The sequence below is a fragment of the Propithecus coquereli genome, unplaced genomic scaffold (assembly GCF_000956105.1).
Source record: "Propithecus coquereli isolate 6110/MARCELLA unplaced genomic scaffold, Pcoq_1.0 Scaffold2, whole genome shotgun sequence".
Taxonomy (NCBI): domain Eukaryota; kingdom Metazoa; phylum Chordata; class Mammalia; order Primates; family Indriidae; genus Propithecus; species Propithecus coquereli.
The window spans coordinates 17,246,838-17,262,104 of record NW_012144966.1 but is presented as its reverse complement, the minus strand read 5'-3'; the positions used below and the strand labels follow the sequence as shown (position 1 = coordinate 17,262,104).

The following is a 15,267-nucleotide window of genomic DNA, read 5'->3' as shown; positions in this document are numbered from 1 at the left end:
CTCCAAGATGCATTCTGTACCACGCCTGCCTCTAAAAATGCTCCCAGGGGCTGTTTGAGGGGGGACATGACTGACAACCACCTCAGAGTTTAGCAAGGCCTTGGCCTGCCTTCACTGCACAAAGACATCCAGAGGACTGTGCACGGGGACCAGCCTCCATCTCCTTTGCTTCCTCTCTGTGCTTTGAAGAGCCTACTACATCTAGAAAGAAACTTTATGCTCAGAATAACAGATACTATTGCTCTTCCAAGGAATATCTCCATCATTTGGAAGAATAAGTTGATCCTCTAATGCTATGAAGCTAATGACTCTTGGGAGCTTTTAAAATGGACAGAAAGTCACAATAAATCTTATATATCCTATGCAGATATATATACATGCACAATTATGTACATATGCATATGATGTTGCAAAACCACAAAATACCCTCCCTACTCAGATACAAATGTGTGTTTCCTAGAGAAACGCAGAATTAAAGATTCTGTAAGAGCAATTTTAAGGCATTTAAAGAGTCAAACTCTAGTTAACCCACAGAGAGATATTGAGTGTCTGCTCCCCACAATGCCTGCTACTAAGCACTTGAGAGAGAGAAAATTGAATAAGGCACTGTTCTTGGCCTTAAGAAACTCAATGTAATGTTAAGTGGTCAGGATTACAGTGTTTTGAAGTAGATAATGATAACATAAGAGCAAGAGCCTCCAGTATTTATTGAATACTTTCAAAGTCTGGGCACTGTGTAAAGCTAAGTTTGATTCTCTGTGATTTTCAACAATTAAAGTAGAATTTACACTGATTAGACTTTATCTAGCTTCTCCCAAACAGTTTGGAAATACCAAGTCAGAGACTGAAGAATTTCTGGCACTCTAATTAAGGATTTGTGACAATATATTACATATGAAACATTGTATATGCAAATAGCGTTCAAGATACTTGACACAATTTTTGAGCTACGTACAGTATAGGGGAGAACAAGCACTCTTTTTGGAACATGAAACTCAACAATTAAGTCCTGGCTTCATTAAATACTTTAACTGTATTGCCAGCTGAGCATTTTGAGCTGCCTCATAGCTAAGAGCTGGTTCCTTATCTGTGATTCCAGTAATAATACTATCCTTGTAGATTCATGTCTCAGAGTAATCATGAGATTCAAATGGGAAAAAGAAAATAAAGAGTACTTCATAAATAGTCAAATTTTGCAAATGTAGTGGCTTGTTATTATAGAATCATAGCATTGTGTATCTGCTTCCAGGACTGTTTTCTGGGCTATGCCCCTAGACTAGGTAGGAAGCAGCTACCAGCCTTTGTCATGTTTAAGATATTTCTAGTTTCTATTTTTTTTTTTTTTTTTTGTAGAGTGTCTCCTTATGTTGGCTAGGCTGGTCTCCCAGCCTCAAGTGATCCTCCATCCTCCCGCCCCAGCCTCCCAAAGTGCTGAGATTATAGACATGAGCCCCCGTGCTCATGAGTCACTTCTCATTGCTCCTGGCTCATTTCTAACCACTTGTTTTACAAACGCATTGTGTTACAGAATTAGCTTCTCATAATTTTTCAAACTGTCTGATCACATTTGATTTATTTATGTAAGTTAAATTTTTTATTAAAGGGAGAAGACCTTCTCTTTGTTCATACAATAGTTCTCAAGGAATTTAGGACAAGTATAATTAACAATTGAAAGCTCAGGTGGAGGTCGGAGTGTTTACAAAACATTCAGGAGTCTGAAGCTTCCCAACAGCAAAGGTGGGACGAGGCCAGCCTATGGGGGGTAAGAGTTTAGCCTGGGTGGTTCACTGACTCTCTTATCTCTTTTTCCCAACAGTGGTTTGTATCCTGGGTTTACTTGGGTCATCTGGCTGATTCACTGTTGCTATAAAAACAGGGCTGAGCACGCTGTGTTGAAAGCCGCTGAAACTGGAGGAAACTAGTCACAAAACCCCTGACTATCAGCTGATAGACTGCTTTTGCCGCCTGATAACTGCTCACACTTTTCCCACACTAGCGCGAGTCTTCTGGGCAGACAGGACTACAGAGCTGTTTCAGCCTAAATTGGCTGCAATCACTTCCCCCATGCTTGAGTGCGCAGAGCTGTACTTCAACGTGGACCATGGCTACCTGGAGGGCCTGGTTCGTGGATGCAAAGCCGGCCTCCTGACCCAGCAGGACTACATCAACCTGGCCCAGTGCGAGACCCTAGAAGGTAAGAGCAGCTCTTCTCGCCCTCTAAAAAGAAAAAAGGAAATAATGTCTCTCTTCAGAGACCTGGAGAAGAAACCATAATCAAGAGACATGACAGTGGTGGGGCCAGCCCTGGATTCAAAAGTCCTGGCTTTGACCTCTGCCATGCCTAGGCAGGTAACCTGGGGCTCCAAGCCTCTGAGCCTCAGCGTCCTCATTTGTAAAATGTGATGGTGACGCCTGATTTGCTGAGCTGTAGGAAGAAATAAATGAGATAAGCACTCAGCAAGTGGAAATTATCTTTAAACCACAATTTTTAAAAAACCGTATCAAATATTCCACATCTGTAATAGTATTTTTCTGACTAAAATCAGCTACACTTGCTCATTTTGAAACATTCTTATAAAAATCAGTGCTTTAAAACTTTCAGATTAAGGTGCTTTAACACTTTCAGATTATTCTAGAGAAAGAGAGAAAGTGCTAAGAATAAAGCCTCCTGGGAAAGGTATTAGCAGGCACAAATAAACTAAAAAAACCTTGTGAAGGTGACTTTGCAGGCTCCTGCAATAGGGCTAGAGAGTCCTGAGGCCACTTGTTTATGGTTCTGACCACCTGAAGCCGGAGTTAAGGCAGAACTACCAAGTCGAGATAGACCCTGTTCCTCCATTAGCATTGGCAACAGCTAGAATTTTGCAGATGATAAGTAATTCTGTTGGCTACAAATAATTACAATATAATCCCAAGTCCTAAATCACTTCAGCATATTAAATTAGGAGTTTGGTGAGTGAAGAATGTTCATCAAGTATAGAAAAAGTGAGTAAACTGAGATAGAAAAAATTAAAGAACACAGGGCAGATTAAGTGCTTCTGAGAGAAGCCATTTGAATGAATTCTGTTTAATTTTTAGACAAGCTTTTAAATGAGCTAAGTAATGCAAATTTAAATGCAAGCAACACATAAAATATCCTCCTGATACCAACGAGATGGTTTAGCCAGCTCACCAAAGAATTCAGAGAGAAACCACAAGAGGCCATATCTAAAGCCATGTAATAAATAATAGAAAATAAAAAGGTAAATAAGATAAAAACCAGATCAGGAGTTTAAAGTTGCTGCCAATATTTTCTGCCAAGGACCCTTTTGGCCAAAAGGTTCTGTTGAGGGAGAGGGAGAGACAGGAGAAGGAAGGGATAAGGTTAACAGATCTGCCTCCTAAATAGCCACTTGGCTGAAATTGGTATCTTCATGTTCTTTCTTTCTTTCTTTTTTTTTTTTTTTTGAGACAAAGTCTCACTCTGTCGCCCTGAGTAGAGTACAGTTGTGCCATCATAGGTCACTGTAACTTCATACTCCTGGGCACAAGGAATCCTTGTGCCTCAGCCCCCCGAGTAGCTGGGACAACAGATATGTGCCATGACGCCTGGCTAATTTTTTCTGTTTTTAGTAGAGACGGGGTCTCGCTCTTACTCAGGCTGTCTCCAACTCCTGAGCTCAAGCAATCCTCCCACCTCGGCCTCCCAAGATGCTAAGATTACTGGCGTGAACCACCATGCCCAGCCCGGTACCTTCATTTCCAATTTGGGAGAGAAGGAAAGGTTTTCAGACCCTCTGAAAGACTTCAAGAATGAAGCTACTTAAGAAATACACATAAGCACATACATACAGAATTCTTTATACAATGGCAGGGGTTCATGGACCACCCAAAGCCACTCCTGCACCCTGATTAAGAAATCCTGTCATGTGCACCATTGCTTTATGTGTCATTGTATCTCATGGTTTCTACCCTTCTCTCTTCCCCCTCTTCGTTTCACAACAATGTTTGAATGTGCGTGCCAATTTACTGTTTGGACACTCCCAGAAATACCAAGCAGGACTCATCAAAGCATGCTTGGGTTATCATGATTGTGAAGAAGATAAGTCTAAACAAAAATGTCATGTCTTCGCACCACCTGAAGGATGGACATATTTGAAACTCGGACTTGGGGGGGGAGGGGGCCAAGGGCAACATACGTAACCTAAACATCTGTACCCCCATAATATGCTGAAATAAAAAAAAAAAAAAAAAGCTTAAGCAGGTTATAGTTAGGAAAGTGGTGAAAAAAACCCAATTATACATGAAAAGTATCAGTAAATGTTATTGCTTTAATAAATGTGGGTTTGTTCTTTCAATTAAAAAATATATATATATCATGTCTTCAGTTAACAGCTGAGGACACTGAGGCTTAGAATGGCTGTGAACAACCTAACAGGCTGTTGGTGATAGAGGATAGAGCTACCTGTGTACCTTTTTCCACAAAAATATGCCACTGCCTCCTAAGTATAAATTGAAAATACTTGAATAGGTCTGTGTTGAGTTGACGTCAGCTCCATTTCGATATAGAAAATAATAAGGACTGATCCACCTGATTATTTTATAGGTTACTGAGAAATAAATAGCTTGCAAAGAGCAATGCAAATGTTGTATCTGCAACTATACTTAGAGAGACCGAGCTACCTTCTGAGCTAGATTCAGAGTTGAGAAGAAATCAAGGGCATTTCTTGGGACAGAAGCTAAGGACTTAAGCATTTCTGTTTACTTTTGCACAAAATATACATCATATAAATTATGGATAAAGAACAGTGTCATTACAGTACTACATGTTGAAGCAGGCAGTTTCTGTAAAAGAAAAGCTAACCTGACAAAGATTAAATTTGCTTTTATTCTTTTAAAGTCCTCTAGTCTTTCAAAGGAAAGTGTTCTGATATCAACAAATTGTTTTAAATCAACTTACAAGGAACACATAAGGTTTGGGGTAAGTTTAGAAAAGAGAAAATAAAGATTGTCCAGAAAAGCTTTGAAGAGTCTTAATATTCATAATTGTGCTTAATTGTGTGCATAATTGGGCAAGTATGGTAAGAAATACTCATCTATTCCAAGGCCTGCCCCTGACTAACCGTGACCTGATCTAGTCACTAGGACCCACTGTGACTCAGTCTTTCCTAGGTACAAAAGAAGAAAATTAGTTCCCATTGCTTTGTCACTGGTATTGCTTTAAGGGCTTTCAAAGTAACTTTGACCCAAAATAATAACTTTAAAGGAGCATAAAATATCCTTTAAAAAAATCAACAGTGCAGTTTTCATCAGAATTTTTTAAAATTACAAACAAGACTTCAAGTATTAATTTCACCATCTGAAAAGATGGTGAAATTAATACTTGAAGTGTAGTAATAAATGGTCTTTTCTAAAGCATGTGATGACAGTGTCCCTGGCTCTCAGGGTGTATGCAGACACTCCGGCTTGAGTGTTTACTTTGTCTTCTTTGACACAATTTTTTTTGAAGGGAACGAAGAAAGCCGATTCTGTCTCACTAACAATTATGTCTCTTTCAAGGGACTTGAGCTTTGCTCCCTCTCCAACTATGTCTTCATGTAGGAATTAATTCAATGCCTTATATTAAGCACTTTCTAGGTAGGGCCAAGAAAGTAAAGTTATGAATAAGACACAGTCCCTGTCCTAAAAGGGCTCCCACTCTGGAGAATAAAAATACTAGAAATAAGATACTCTCAAGGAGGGCAATTGGGCAGTACCTACCAAAATTCCCAGTGCATGTACACTTGGCCCAGGAACTCCAGGTCCCACAGACAGACTTGCACACAGTGAGGTGGCAGCTATACAAGCTCTCCATGTAGCACAGTTTGGAATAACAAAAGATGGAAGCAAATCAAATATGCCTTTGCAGGGAGCTACTTAAATATGTTACAAAACATTCACTTAATGGAATATGGAATATTCTGCAGCTATAAAAAAAAAAAAGCATGAGGAAAAGCACGAGGAAGCACTCTAAGGATAGATATGGAAAGATCACCAAGATACATTAAGTGAGAAAAGCAAGAGGAAGAACCATGTGTGGCATAGTACTGTTTAATAAAAAGGGGGGATAAATCTTAAAAATATATTTTCTACCTGATACAAAAACTGCAAAAGGGTCCAAAGGAAACTAAAAATAGTAGTTTCCTGGGGCTAGGAATGAGTGGCAGGGGGTGGCAGGTGGGTGGGTGACAAGTATAGTGACTTTCGCTGTTTCTCTCTATATATACCTATTACCTATTTTTAAATTTTAAAATAACATATAGGAGGAAAACTCTTATTTCAAAGACCTTTTCCTGTGTTCCCTTAGACGTTATTTGTACTGCTAATTATAGCACTTACTTTTTCTGACTTGTATTAAAAATGCATATCCAATACTGTCACTTTCTCATTCAAAAACCTATCAGTGGCTTCCATCAGGCAAGATAAATGTCACTCAGCTTATAGAGGCCGATCTCTACCTTGTGAGCATCTCCTCAGAACCTTTCTGCCTTTTCTAAAGCCTTTCCCTCAATCACAAATTCTATTCTCCACCCCATCCGGTTGGCCTGGAGAATGCCCCTTCCCCTCCCAAGTCTCCATTCAAGCCACTTCCTCTATAAACCCTTTCCTGCTGTATCTATGGGGGGATACAGCTTTATGCCCCATTGTACCTTATAGTGGACCTAATCCTGTGGAGCATCTGTGACATTTGCAAAGATGTGTCACCCTGGGGCAGAAAATTTGTCTCCCTTGTCTTTCTAGCTCCAGAGACTAACACACAGATAGGGGCTTAACTGATAAATGAATAAATAGATCTATTTCCTATCTATTTATCTGCCTTAGCTTCTGAAGGATGGGAACTACACCTTAAACTTTTCCCTGTCCTACCTCCCCAAGCCTAAGTAAGACTGTGTTTTGCACATAGTAAGAATCTGAAAAATCACATTAAAGATGTCTACATGTGTGGGTTCACTTCCTGGCTCTTCTACTTCCTGGCTCTGGGATGTTAAACAAGCTGATTAACCTTTAGCTCGGTGTTTTCTTATCTGCTACTGGCCTAACTCCCAGGATCAAAAATATCTGAGAATGTTTTGTAAACTGTAAGCCTTAAGTATTCCTGGAATATGCTTCTGAACTGCAGTGTATATATAACAAGAACTAGTTTTCCCTCTTCTGCTAGACTTTGGAATGCCTGAAATAGTTCTTCCCATTTCATCATCTTAGTTAATGACATTTGGTATCTAACTCTATTTATGTAGTTGATTTCATTCTCCTTCAGAGAGCACCAACTTTGAAAATATTCATGCTGGTAAATAAGAATCAAAATGAGGAGTTTTCACCCTGGTTACAGCCACTGAACTACAGAGTGTAGTGCTATGTGACCACTGGTATATTGCTCCCAGATTTTAGTCACAAATTAAATCTAATATGTGAGACTTATCTATGTGACAAAAATTGTATTAGGCACTTGTGCAGAACATTAAAAAGAATAAGACATTATTCACTACTTAATTATCTAGTTGAAAGGATATCATAAACAAGTAAAAATAAATATTACAAAAATGATTCAAACCTATAGATAGCAGATATGCTTGAAAATGAACCCAATCTTGAATAATAATAGGTCGAGGAAAGACTAATAAGATGGAGTTATCGGGGGAGAAGGGTGGGGATGGCAGGATATTCTGGGCAGGCAAGGAAAACTGATGAATTACAGAAGGGAAAAAAATAAAAACATATGGATGGAGTCAACCAGTTTAGCTGCGATACTAGAATAACTGGAGATAAGGCTGGAATTTACATTGGGAAAAAATCTGAAGGATTTTGAAGGTTTGATTATGAAGTTTCAAGGCATTGAACCTGACATTGAATGAGGACAAGAGTCATGTCTGAGTCTTTAGTCAAATACCTGCCAGCGTGGAAAATAGGAACAAATTAGTTCTCTGAGCCTCAGTTTCCTCATCTATGAAATGGGAATTATTGTTAAGGTTAAAAGATTATGTATATTAAAACCATTCTGTCTGTGGTAAAACTCTCTACAGATCTTATGAAAGCTGTTTTTCATCTGCCTAAAACCTGTCAGTGGCTCCAAGCTACTTGTAGAAGCATTACAGAACCAAACAAGTCCAAGGGAAGATTAAACATGAGGCAGGGAGCTGGTGAGGAGAAATGAGCCTGGGAAAATTGATTTAGAGATTGCCGCAGTAATCGGAGTGTTAGATGATCATTCTAAATCGGGGAGTAGAGAGTGGAAATCAGGGAAGAAATAGAGATGATTTGGAGTAATTAAGCACCAAAGAGGACTTGGAGGTTTCAACATTGTAAGAATAGCAATTAATTAGCAAAAATGGAGAAACAAGGGTCTGGTTTGGTAGACACGTGTGTATTTATTAAAAATCTGAATAATTATAAGATCTTATGGTAGATTCCGATATGTTGGTTGGGAAAGTTCTGGTTTAGAGAATAAAAGCCAAAGTCTTTAGCCAGCTGAATCCATTTATTTTGGAGGTGAGTGGATAAAAGTGAAAAGAAAAAAATGTATATTTTGGTAGAGGCTTTTCTATGCTGGCTCTTCACCTACCTGCATCATCTTGTTTAATCCACAAGACAACCTGCAAGCATAGATTCTACCTTCATTTTGTAGAGGAGGAAACTGGGTTCAGCAAAGTCAGATAACCTCCCTAAGTTTGGCACCAGCAGAGTGTGAGGAAAGGCTTCTCGGGTCTGCTTGGGTAGCACCCTGGACAGGTACCTCTGAAGGCACTTCCTTGGCATAACCTACCTGGAGTATGAAAGATCTGGACATTCACTTTTATAGAGAGGCCCAAACAGGAAGCTGCACAGAAAAAAAGAATTTTCTAAAAATGATCTCCCAACAAATTAATAGAAGACAACCATGCAGTCTCAGTTCCTTGTCCTGACTCATTCACTAGCCAAGTGATCTCTGATAATTCCCTTTACCCACTGACTGCAGCCCACAGAGCACACGTTTTTGCATTATGACTCTGAACACACAAGCAGACACACATTTACACTACTCTGTGATATACTCTCCTCTTTGTTAAGATAGCATAATCTATTCCATTTATTTTATTGCTATGTGAGACCTATTAAATTGATTTAGTTCACAGTGATCCCACAGTTTAGAAAACATTTCATTTCCTCATTTTAATAAAAAAGAAAAAACACCACTACCTCTTTGGGTAAAAAAGTAATGTAATTTTCCCAAGTGTGCTCTGTGGGTGGCCTATTGCTTTTTTAGTGGCTTGGGAGGTTCTGTGCCATACTCTTTTCAAAGGAATCATTAAATTAATGTACTAAAGGCTTTCTGTTCCTACCATAAGAAGCCTATTTATTGGAAATTTATTTGACCATGAAGTCCTGTTACTCACATACCTATTTAGATAAGATAAGCATTTAGGGAAATGCAGGAAAAAATAATTAAGTGAACCCATTTTAAAAATCGTGAAACCATGAGCATTATAGTTATGGCAGTCTATCATCATCTCAGAGAAAACATTTCAGATCCTAAGATTTTCTTAGATTCTGAATGCAAGTGTTTCTTGGATGATTTTGGTGCTAGGGAAGTAGAGTTCATTCTGTTCCATTGGCCTCTTCACCAACTATAGTATTGTAAGATTCCTACAGGGTATGAAATACTGGAGACATTTAATTTCAGAATCTCCTTGGCAGCTGAAAGGTTTGAAAGTTATTTAAGCTTAAAAGAAACATATGTCACATGAGCAAAATATCATGGTTTTTAAAGAAATACCATTTGTGTCACTTGTGTTGGCAAATATTCCTTGGTGCTGAGAATGCAAACTGTCAAATTGCATAAAAATCTGCACTGCCAAAATAAAAGCCAAACAAGGCATGGCAACAAAGTAGAATTGTTTTAAGTTAATTAAATAAGTAATTGAGCAAATAAATTCTGCAGTCAGAGAAAGAGCATTTCTGCTGCAAAATCTACTCCTGACACTGAGGAAGAATGCCTGTACCCTGAATTTCAGCCACTCGCGAACCACATTGTGCCTGATTGCAGATCCACCCTCCCCCAGCTATCAGTAATCAATTCATAGACCACAATGGCCTCCTGTTATCCTCAGAATAAAGATACCGTATCAAACCCTCCTTGGGGCAACCCCACTTACTTCTTTGGCCTCCGTTCTTACTTCTCCTTTTCTACCACCATTTTTTTTTTTTTTTTTAGACAATGTCTCACTCTGTTGCCCTCAGTAGAGTGCCATGGTGTCAGCCTAGCTCACAGCAACCTGTAACTCCTGGGCTCAAGTGATCCTCCTGCCTCAGCCTCCCAAGTAGCTGGGACTTGCCACCACACCTGGCTAATTTTTTCTATTTTTAGTAGAGATGAGGTCTTACTCTTGTTCAGGCTGGTATCAAACTCCTGACCTCAAGCAATCCTCCTGCCTTGGCCTCCCAGAGTGCTAGGATTATAGGTGGGAGCCACGGCACCCAGCTGGTCTACCACCAGTTTTTAAAATTGCTAAATAAAAATTGCATATATTTACCATATATAACACGATGTTTTAAAATATGTACACGTTGTATTGTCATCTGAAATTAAGGCTGTTGAGGCAGAAATAATTTGATAACTGTTTATTGGCAGCCAAATGTGAGCATCGACCACAATGTTGGATATGTTCCAGAGTCTGCTACAAGTTGGAAGGCTTTTATGGGAAAGGTTACAATCATTGGCTACGGACAACATACAGGCTAAAATGTTCTACCTGCAAGATGATCAGTAAAACTTCATGATTCAGAAACAAATCAGTGTACTTTAAAATGTCAGTAAGTTATGTATTAGTACATCAACAGTTTGAGGGTCACACGATAAGATTCTGTACTCAGGGACAAGATGCAAACCATGAATCATAAGACCTTCGTCAGGAGGGTTAATTTGGAAGTCTGCCAGATGTGACCTGTAGGTTATCATGGAATGGTTCAACTGACTGAATTAACATATGTATTACCTCACATACTTATTTTTTTGTGGTGAGAACACAAAATCTACTCTCATTTGTCTTTCAGTCTGGCTTATTTCACTTAACATTATGTCCTCCAGGCTCATCTGTGTTGTCACAAATGACAGGATTATCCATGTGGGCACAAATGACAGGATTTCCTTCTTTTTAAAGGATGAATAGTGTTCTATTGTGTATTTATACCACATTTTCTTTGTCCATTCATCCACTGATGGACATTTAGGTTGGTTCCATCTCTTGGCTACTGTGAATAATGTTGCAATAAATACGAGAGTGTGGATACCTCTTTGATATACCGATTTCATTTCCTTTAGATACATACCCAGTAGTGGGATTGCTGGATCATATATGGTAGCTCTATTTTTAATTTCCTTCTCTCCCACTTAATGCTTCAGCAGCACTGAACTGCTTTGAGCTTCCTGCGCACACCATCCCTGTGCTGATTCATGGAGCGCCTTCCTGCACTCTTCCTCCTCCTCCACTCTTACATAGCACTTTAAGGCTCATCTCTGGCTAATCTCGTTCAAGAAACTTCCCTAGACTTCTTGCTCCCATCCCCATGAATCTGGGTCTCATTTTCTGTGTTCCCACAAATCAGGACCTAATCTTTATCACTGAACTTAGCACACGTTTGAAGCATCTGTTTGCGGTTGCCTCCTCCCCCACCAATTTGTGAGTTTCTTAAGGATGAGGAATATATGTCTAGTCTATTTTTGGCTCTCCTGTAGGTGACAGCACATACTAGATGCTTAATAAATGTTTGAATGATATATTTATACATAGATAGTGTAACTTCCTTTTTGGGTTAACAATACTTAAGACTATATAGTATCTTGTAATAGGTGTCATGCTAGAGGTATTATCAAAGTACTTTGAAATTCAGATGAGTGAGATTGAATAATTCTGCCTGAGAGAATTAAGGCTTTACAGAGCAAGTAATAATCTAATTGAATTGGTTGGCAATAAAATAAGGTTTTAAATAACTTTGAAGTGAGGTAAACCTGGCTTTGAATCACAGTTTATCTGTATGATCTTGAGCAAGTTATTAACTTTTCTGAGCTTTGGTGTTCTTATCTGTACAAGGACATAAAAATCATTCCTACCTCATAGGATTGCCATGAGTATTAAATGAGATAATACAGGCCTAGTACAATACCTGGCACATAATTAGCACTTGATCACTTGTAATTATTATTTTAATGTTATAATCTGACCTTAAAGGATACATTATAATGAGCAGATCTGAAAAGGGGTTGGGGGAGAAATTCTAGAGAATGGGGTTGGGGCAGCATTAACAGAAGTATGGATACTAGAAAACATATGGTTTGCTCAGGAGGAAGTGACAACAGATGAAGCTGGAATTCAATTCAGTCCAATTGTCTGGCAACCAGAACCATCGACATTTAAAGATGCATGGCATGGTGTGGTGGAAATGATGCTGGGTTTTAAGAGTAAGGAGACTCATCTCGTAGTGCAAGCTCTACTGTTATATAACCCCACCGTTTAGCCCCACTGAGCTTCAATTTCTCCATCTGTAATAAAAGATGTTGAAATATAGTGGTGATGGCTGCCCATTCCACCCCCATACTCTGGGTAATTATTACTAATAAATTTCTCCTTTCCATCAAGTTGGGATAGAGCCTTAGTATCCTTCTCAATGGTTTCCAAAACAGCTATATCCAAATAACTAAAACTGTTTTGGGTAAAACCTATTTACCATCTCTGGACTAGTGTTTGTTATTGTTATTATTGTTATTATTATAGCCTTGTTCAATAATACCAGATTTCTTAGGTAATCAAAAATTTTGTGGTGTGCTGAAATATCCATATTCACTTTGAATTTTCATTGCTTTAGAAATCAACACTGAAGTCGAAATCCTATGTAGACCTATGTTAAAGTCTAATGAGTTATGTTTGTACCATAAAGTTGCTATAAATTCAGTTAATGTTGAAAAAGCTATTCATGCATGCTCAAAATTTAACCTGATTTGGGGTTTTATTTTATTTCAGATCTCAAAATCCATCTCCAGACCACTGATTATGGCAACTTCTTGGCCAATCAAACAAATCCTCTTACTGTTTCCAAAATTGACACCGAGATGAGAAAACGATTATGCAGAGAATTCGACTCTTTCCGGAATAACTCCTTGGAGCCCCTCAGCACATTTTTCACCTACATGACGTAAGTGATGACCTGTTAGGCCCCAAGATGCTTCTGCAAATGACCCCTAACAGTTACGTGTGGGATATTAGGCCAAAGTGATACTTAAAACCTTTTCCATTGTTTGTAAGTTTGAATATGTTCAACTTTTAGGAACTAATAAGCTCAGAGAGCCACATTTTCACATTAGAAAATAGATTTTATGTATTTGTAAACATGGTATGTAAGTAGTAGTGGTCTCCATCTAAAGCAATATTTTCAGTTTTCACTTTAAAAATAACATGTGGCACTGAAGCTTGAGTTGTTAGTACTGAGGATCACTTGTGAAGGTGGGGTTGAAATGTCACAAATTATTCTTAAGGTTACATTTACCTCTCCTGATTCAGTAATAGTATAAGTAGCCCCTGTCAATGTCGTATGTGTGTGTATTATTTTTATCCATCACCAGTGGTTCTAATCTTGCAAGACATGGGCTCCTCATTCTAAAAAATGCTTCAAATCCTACATAATAATAAATTGTATTTTTATTATACCAGTTAATAAATTGCATTCAGTGCTCAAATGGGCCATTTGAAATAGGTTTGTGCCTCTCCAGTTCTCCTAGCTGAAAAACTGGAAATGAAGGTCCAATAGATGAGCTGTGTGCTACGTAGATAAAATTTAGATGTGTAGTACAAAGTTATAAAGACTAAGTCCAAGTCCTAGACTGGGCCCTGGCACCCAGGCACTCAATATATTTGTGGAAAGAAGCTAACAATGAAGAAAATGCTGGGTTGTATAAGCCAAAAATTAGTCAAAAAGGGAACAAAAGAACAGGACTTCTTGTCAAATGCTGTGCTCAGCCCTAAAGATAGGAAATTAGAGAAACGTGTGAATAAAAGAAACTGTGCATTGGGATGTGAGAAAGCAGGGCTTTGGGAGATGACTTAGAATTTTTAGAGGCAGGTTCCAAAAGAACAAGAGAAAGGCTGGACAAAGTAGGTGGCAGAGACGCCTTCTGAAAGGGCAGTGTCAGCCTCAGTCTGTTTGAGTTTAGTGGCCTGCAAAATGACAATGTCGCCTCAAGGACCAGGGAGTGAAAAGAATCAGCTTATCTGACCAGAAAGATATTCCCTTGAGCCTTCTATTCCTTCTTCCATCCTTCTATTTCTAAGTCATCCATTCTTCCATTATACAAATAGCAATGGTTCTGCCCTTGAGTAGGGAGCAAGAGAACGGAACTAAGAATTTCCTGATGTATCTGCTGAGCTGAACAAAGCTAGATGGACTCCAACTGCTACACGTGACTTTACATTGAGGGGAAAATAATATGCCAGTCAGCAAGATTTCTCACACTGTAGCTGGTATTTCTTAGAATCTAAATATGGCAACCAGAAAACACTCCGTGGAAACAGAACTGCATTCCCAGGCCATTGACACAGAGGAAAATCACTGTAGACTTTCTATTGTTGCTAGTGGGCAAGACCAAAAGTAAAGGAAGCCCCTTTTGTCTGGGATTTTGCCTCACATCATGCCATTTGAGGATCAACTTTACTGAAGCAATATCTTCAAGAAAAAAAGAAAAACGATTAAGGGACATGATTATAATCTTCCAAGAGTTTGGAAAAGCACAAAATAAAAATATTGCTCTATTCTACATATCTCCTTCTTCTCCACCCCATTCCTCTCCCAAAAGTAACAACGTCTCAGTTTCTTAGGTGTTTTTCCAGAAAAATATCTATGCTTATGTGTGCCTATTGATATACACTCTCTCCACCCCCACATTTCATATTTATACAAGTGGAATCATATTCCTTCTGTACTTTTTTCCCACCTAATATTTCTTAGAAATATCCTTGTTAACACCATTCCTTTCAAACAACTACATAGATTATGTGTTTTGTATGTCATGATTCCGTTTATGAGTCAACTATTGACAAATGACGAAATTATTTTTATTTTTTTCCATTACAAGAAATTTTGCAATTGGCTTATTTGTATGCAGGTCTTGAATTTCTAAGCTCAATTTTTAGCAGTGGAAGTGGTGAATCAAAGGAAAGTACATTTTTTATTTTGGTAAATATTCTAAGTTTTTGTCAATAGAGGTAGCACTAATTTGCACCTCCA

At 38.6% G+C, this 15,267-nt stretch overlaps 1 protein-coding gene across 1 annotated transcript in view; it reads left to right on the top strand.

Moving 5' to 3' along the window:
- The first annotated feature begins 2,021 nt into the window (after positions 1-2,021).
- ATP6V0D2 (ATPase, H+ transporting, lysosomal 38kDa, V0 subunit d2) overlaps positions 2,022-15,267 on the top strand; it is a 61,530-nt gene continuing 48,284 nt past the window's right edge. The window contains exons 1-2 of the mRNA XM_012643592.1: positions 2,022-2,194; positions 13,011-13,182. Of these exons, the coding sequence (XP_012499046.1) occupies positions 2,065-2,194; positions 13,011-13,182 (302 nt within the window). The 5' untranslated portion in view covers positions 2,022-2,064. The remainder of the gene's footprint in view (positions 2,195-13,010; positions 13,183-15,267) is intronic.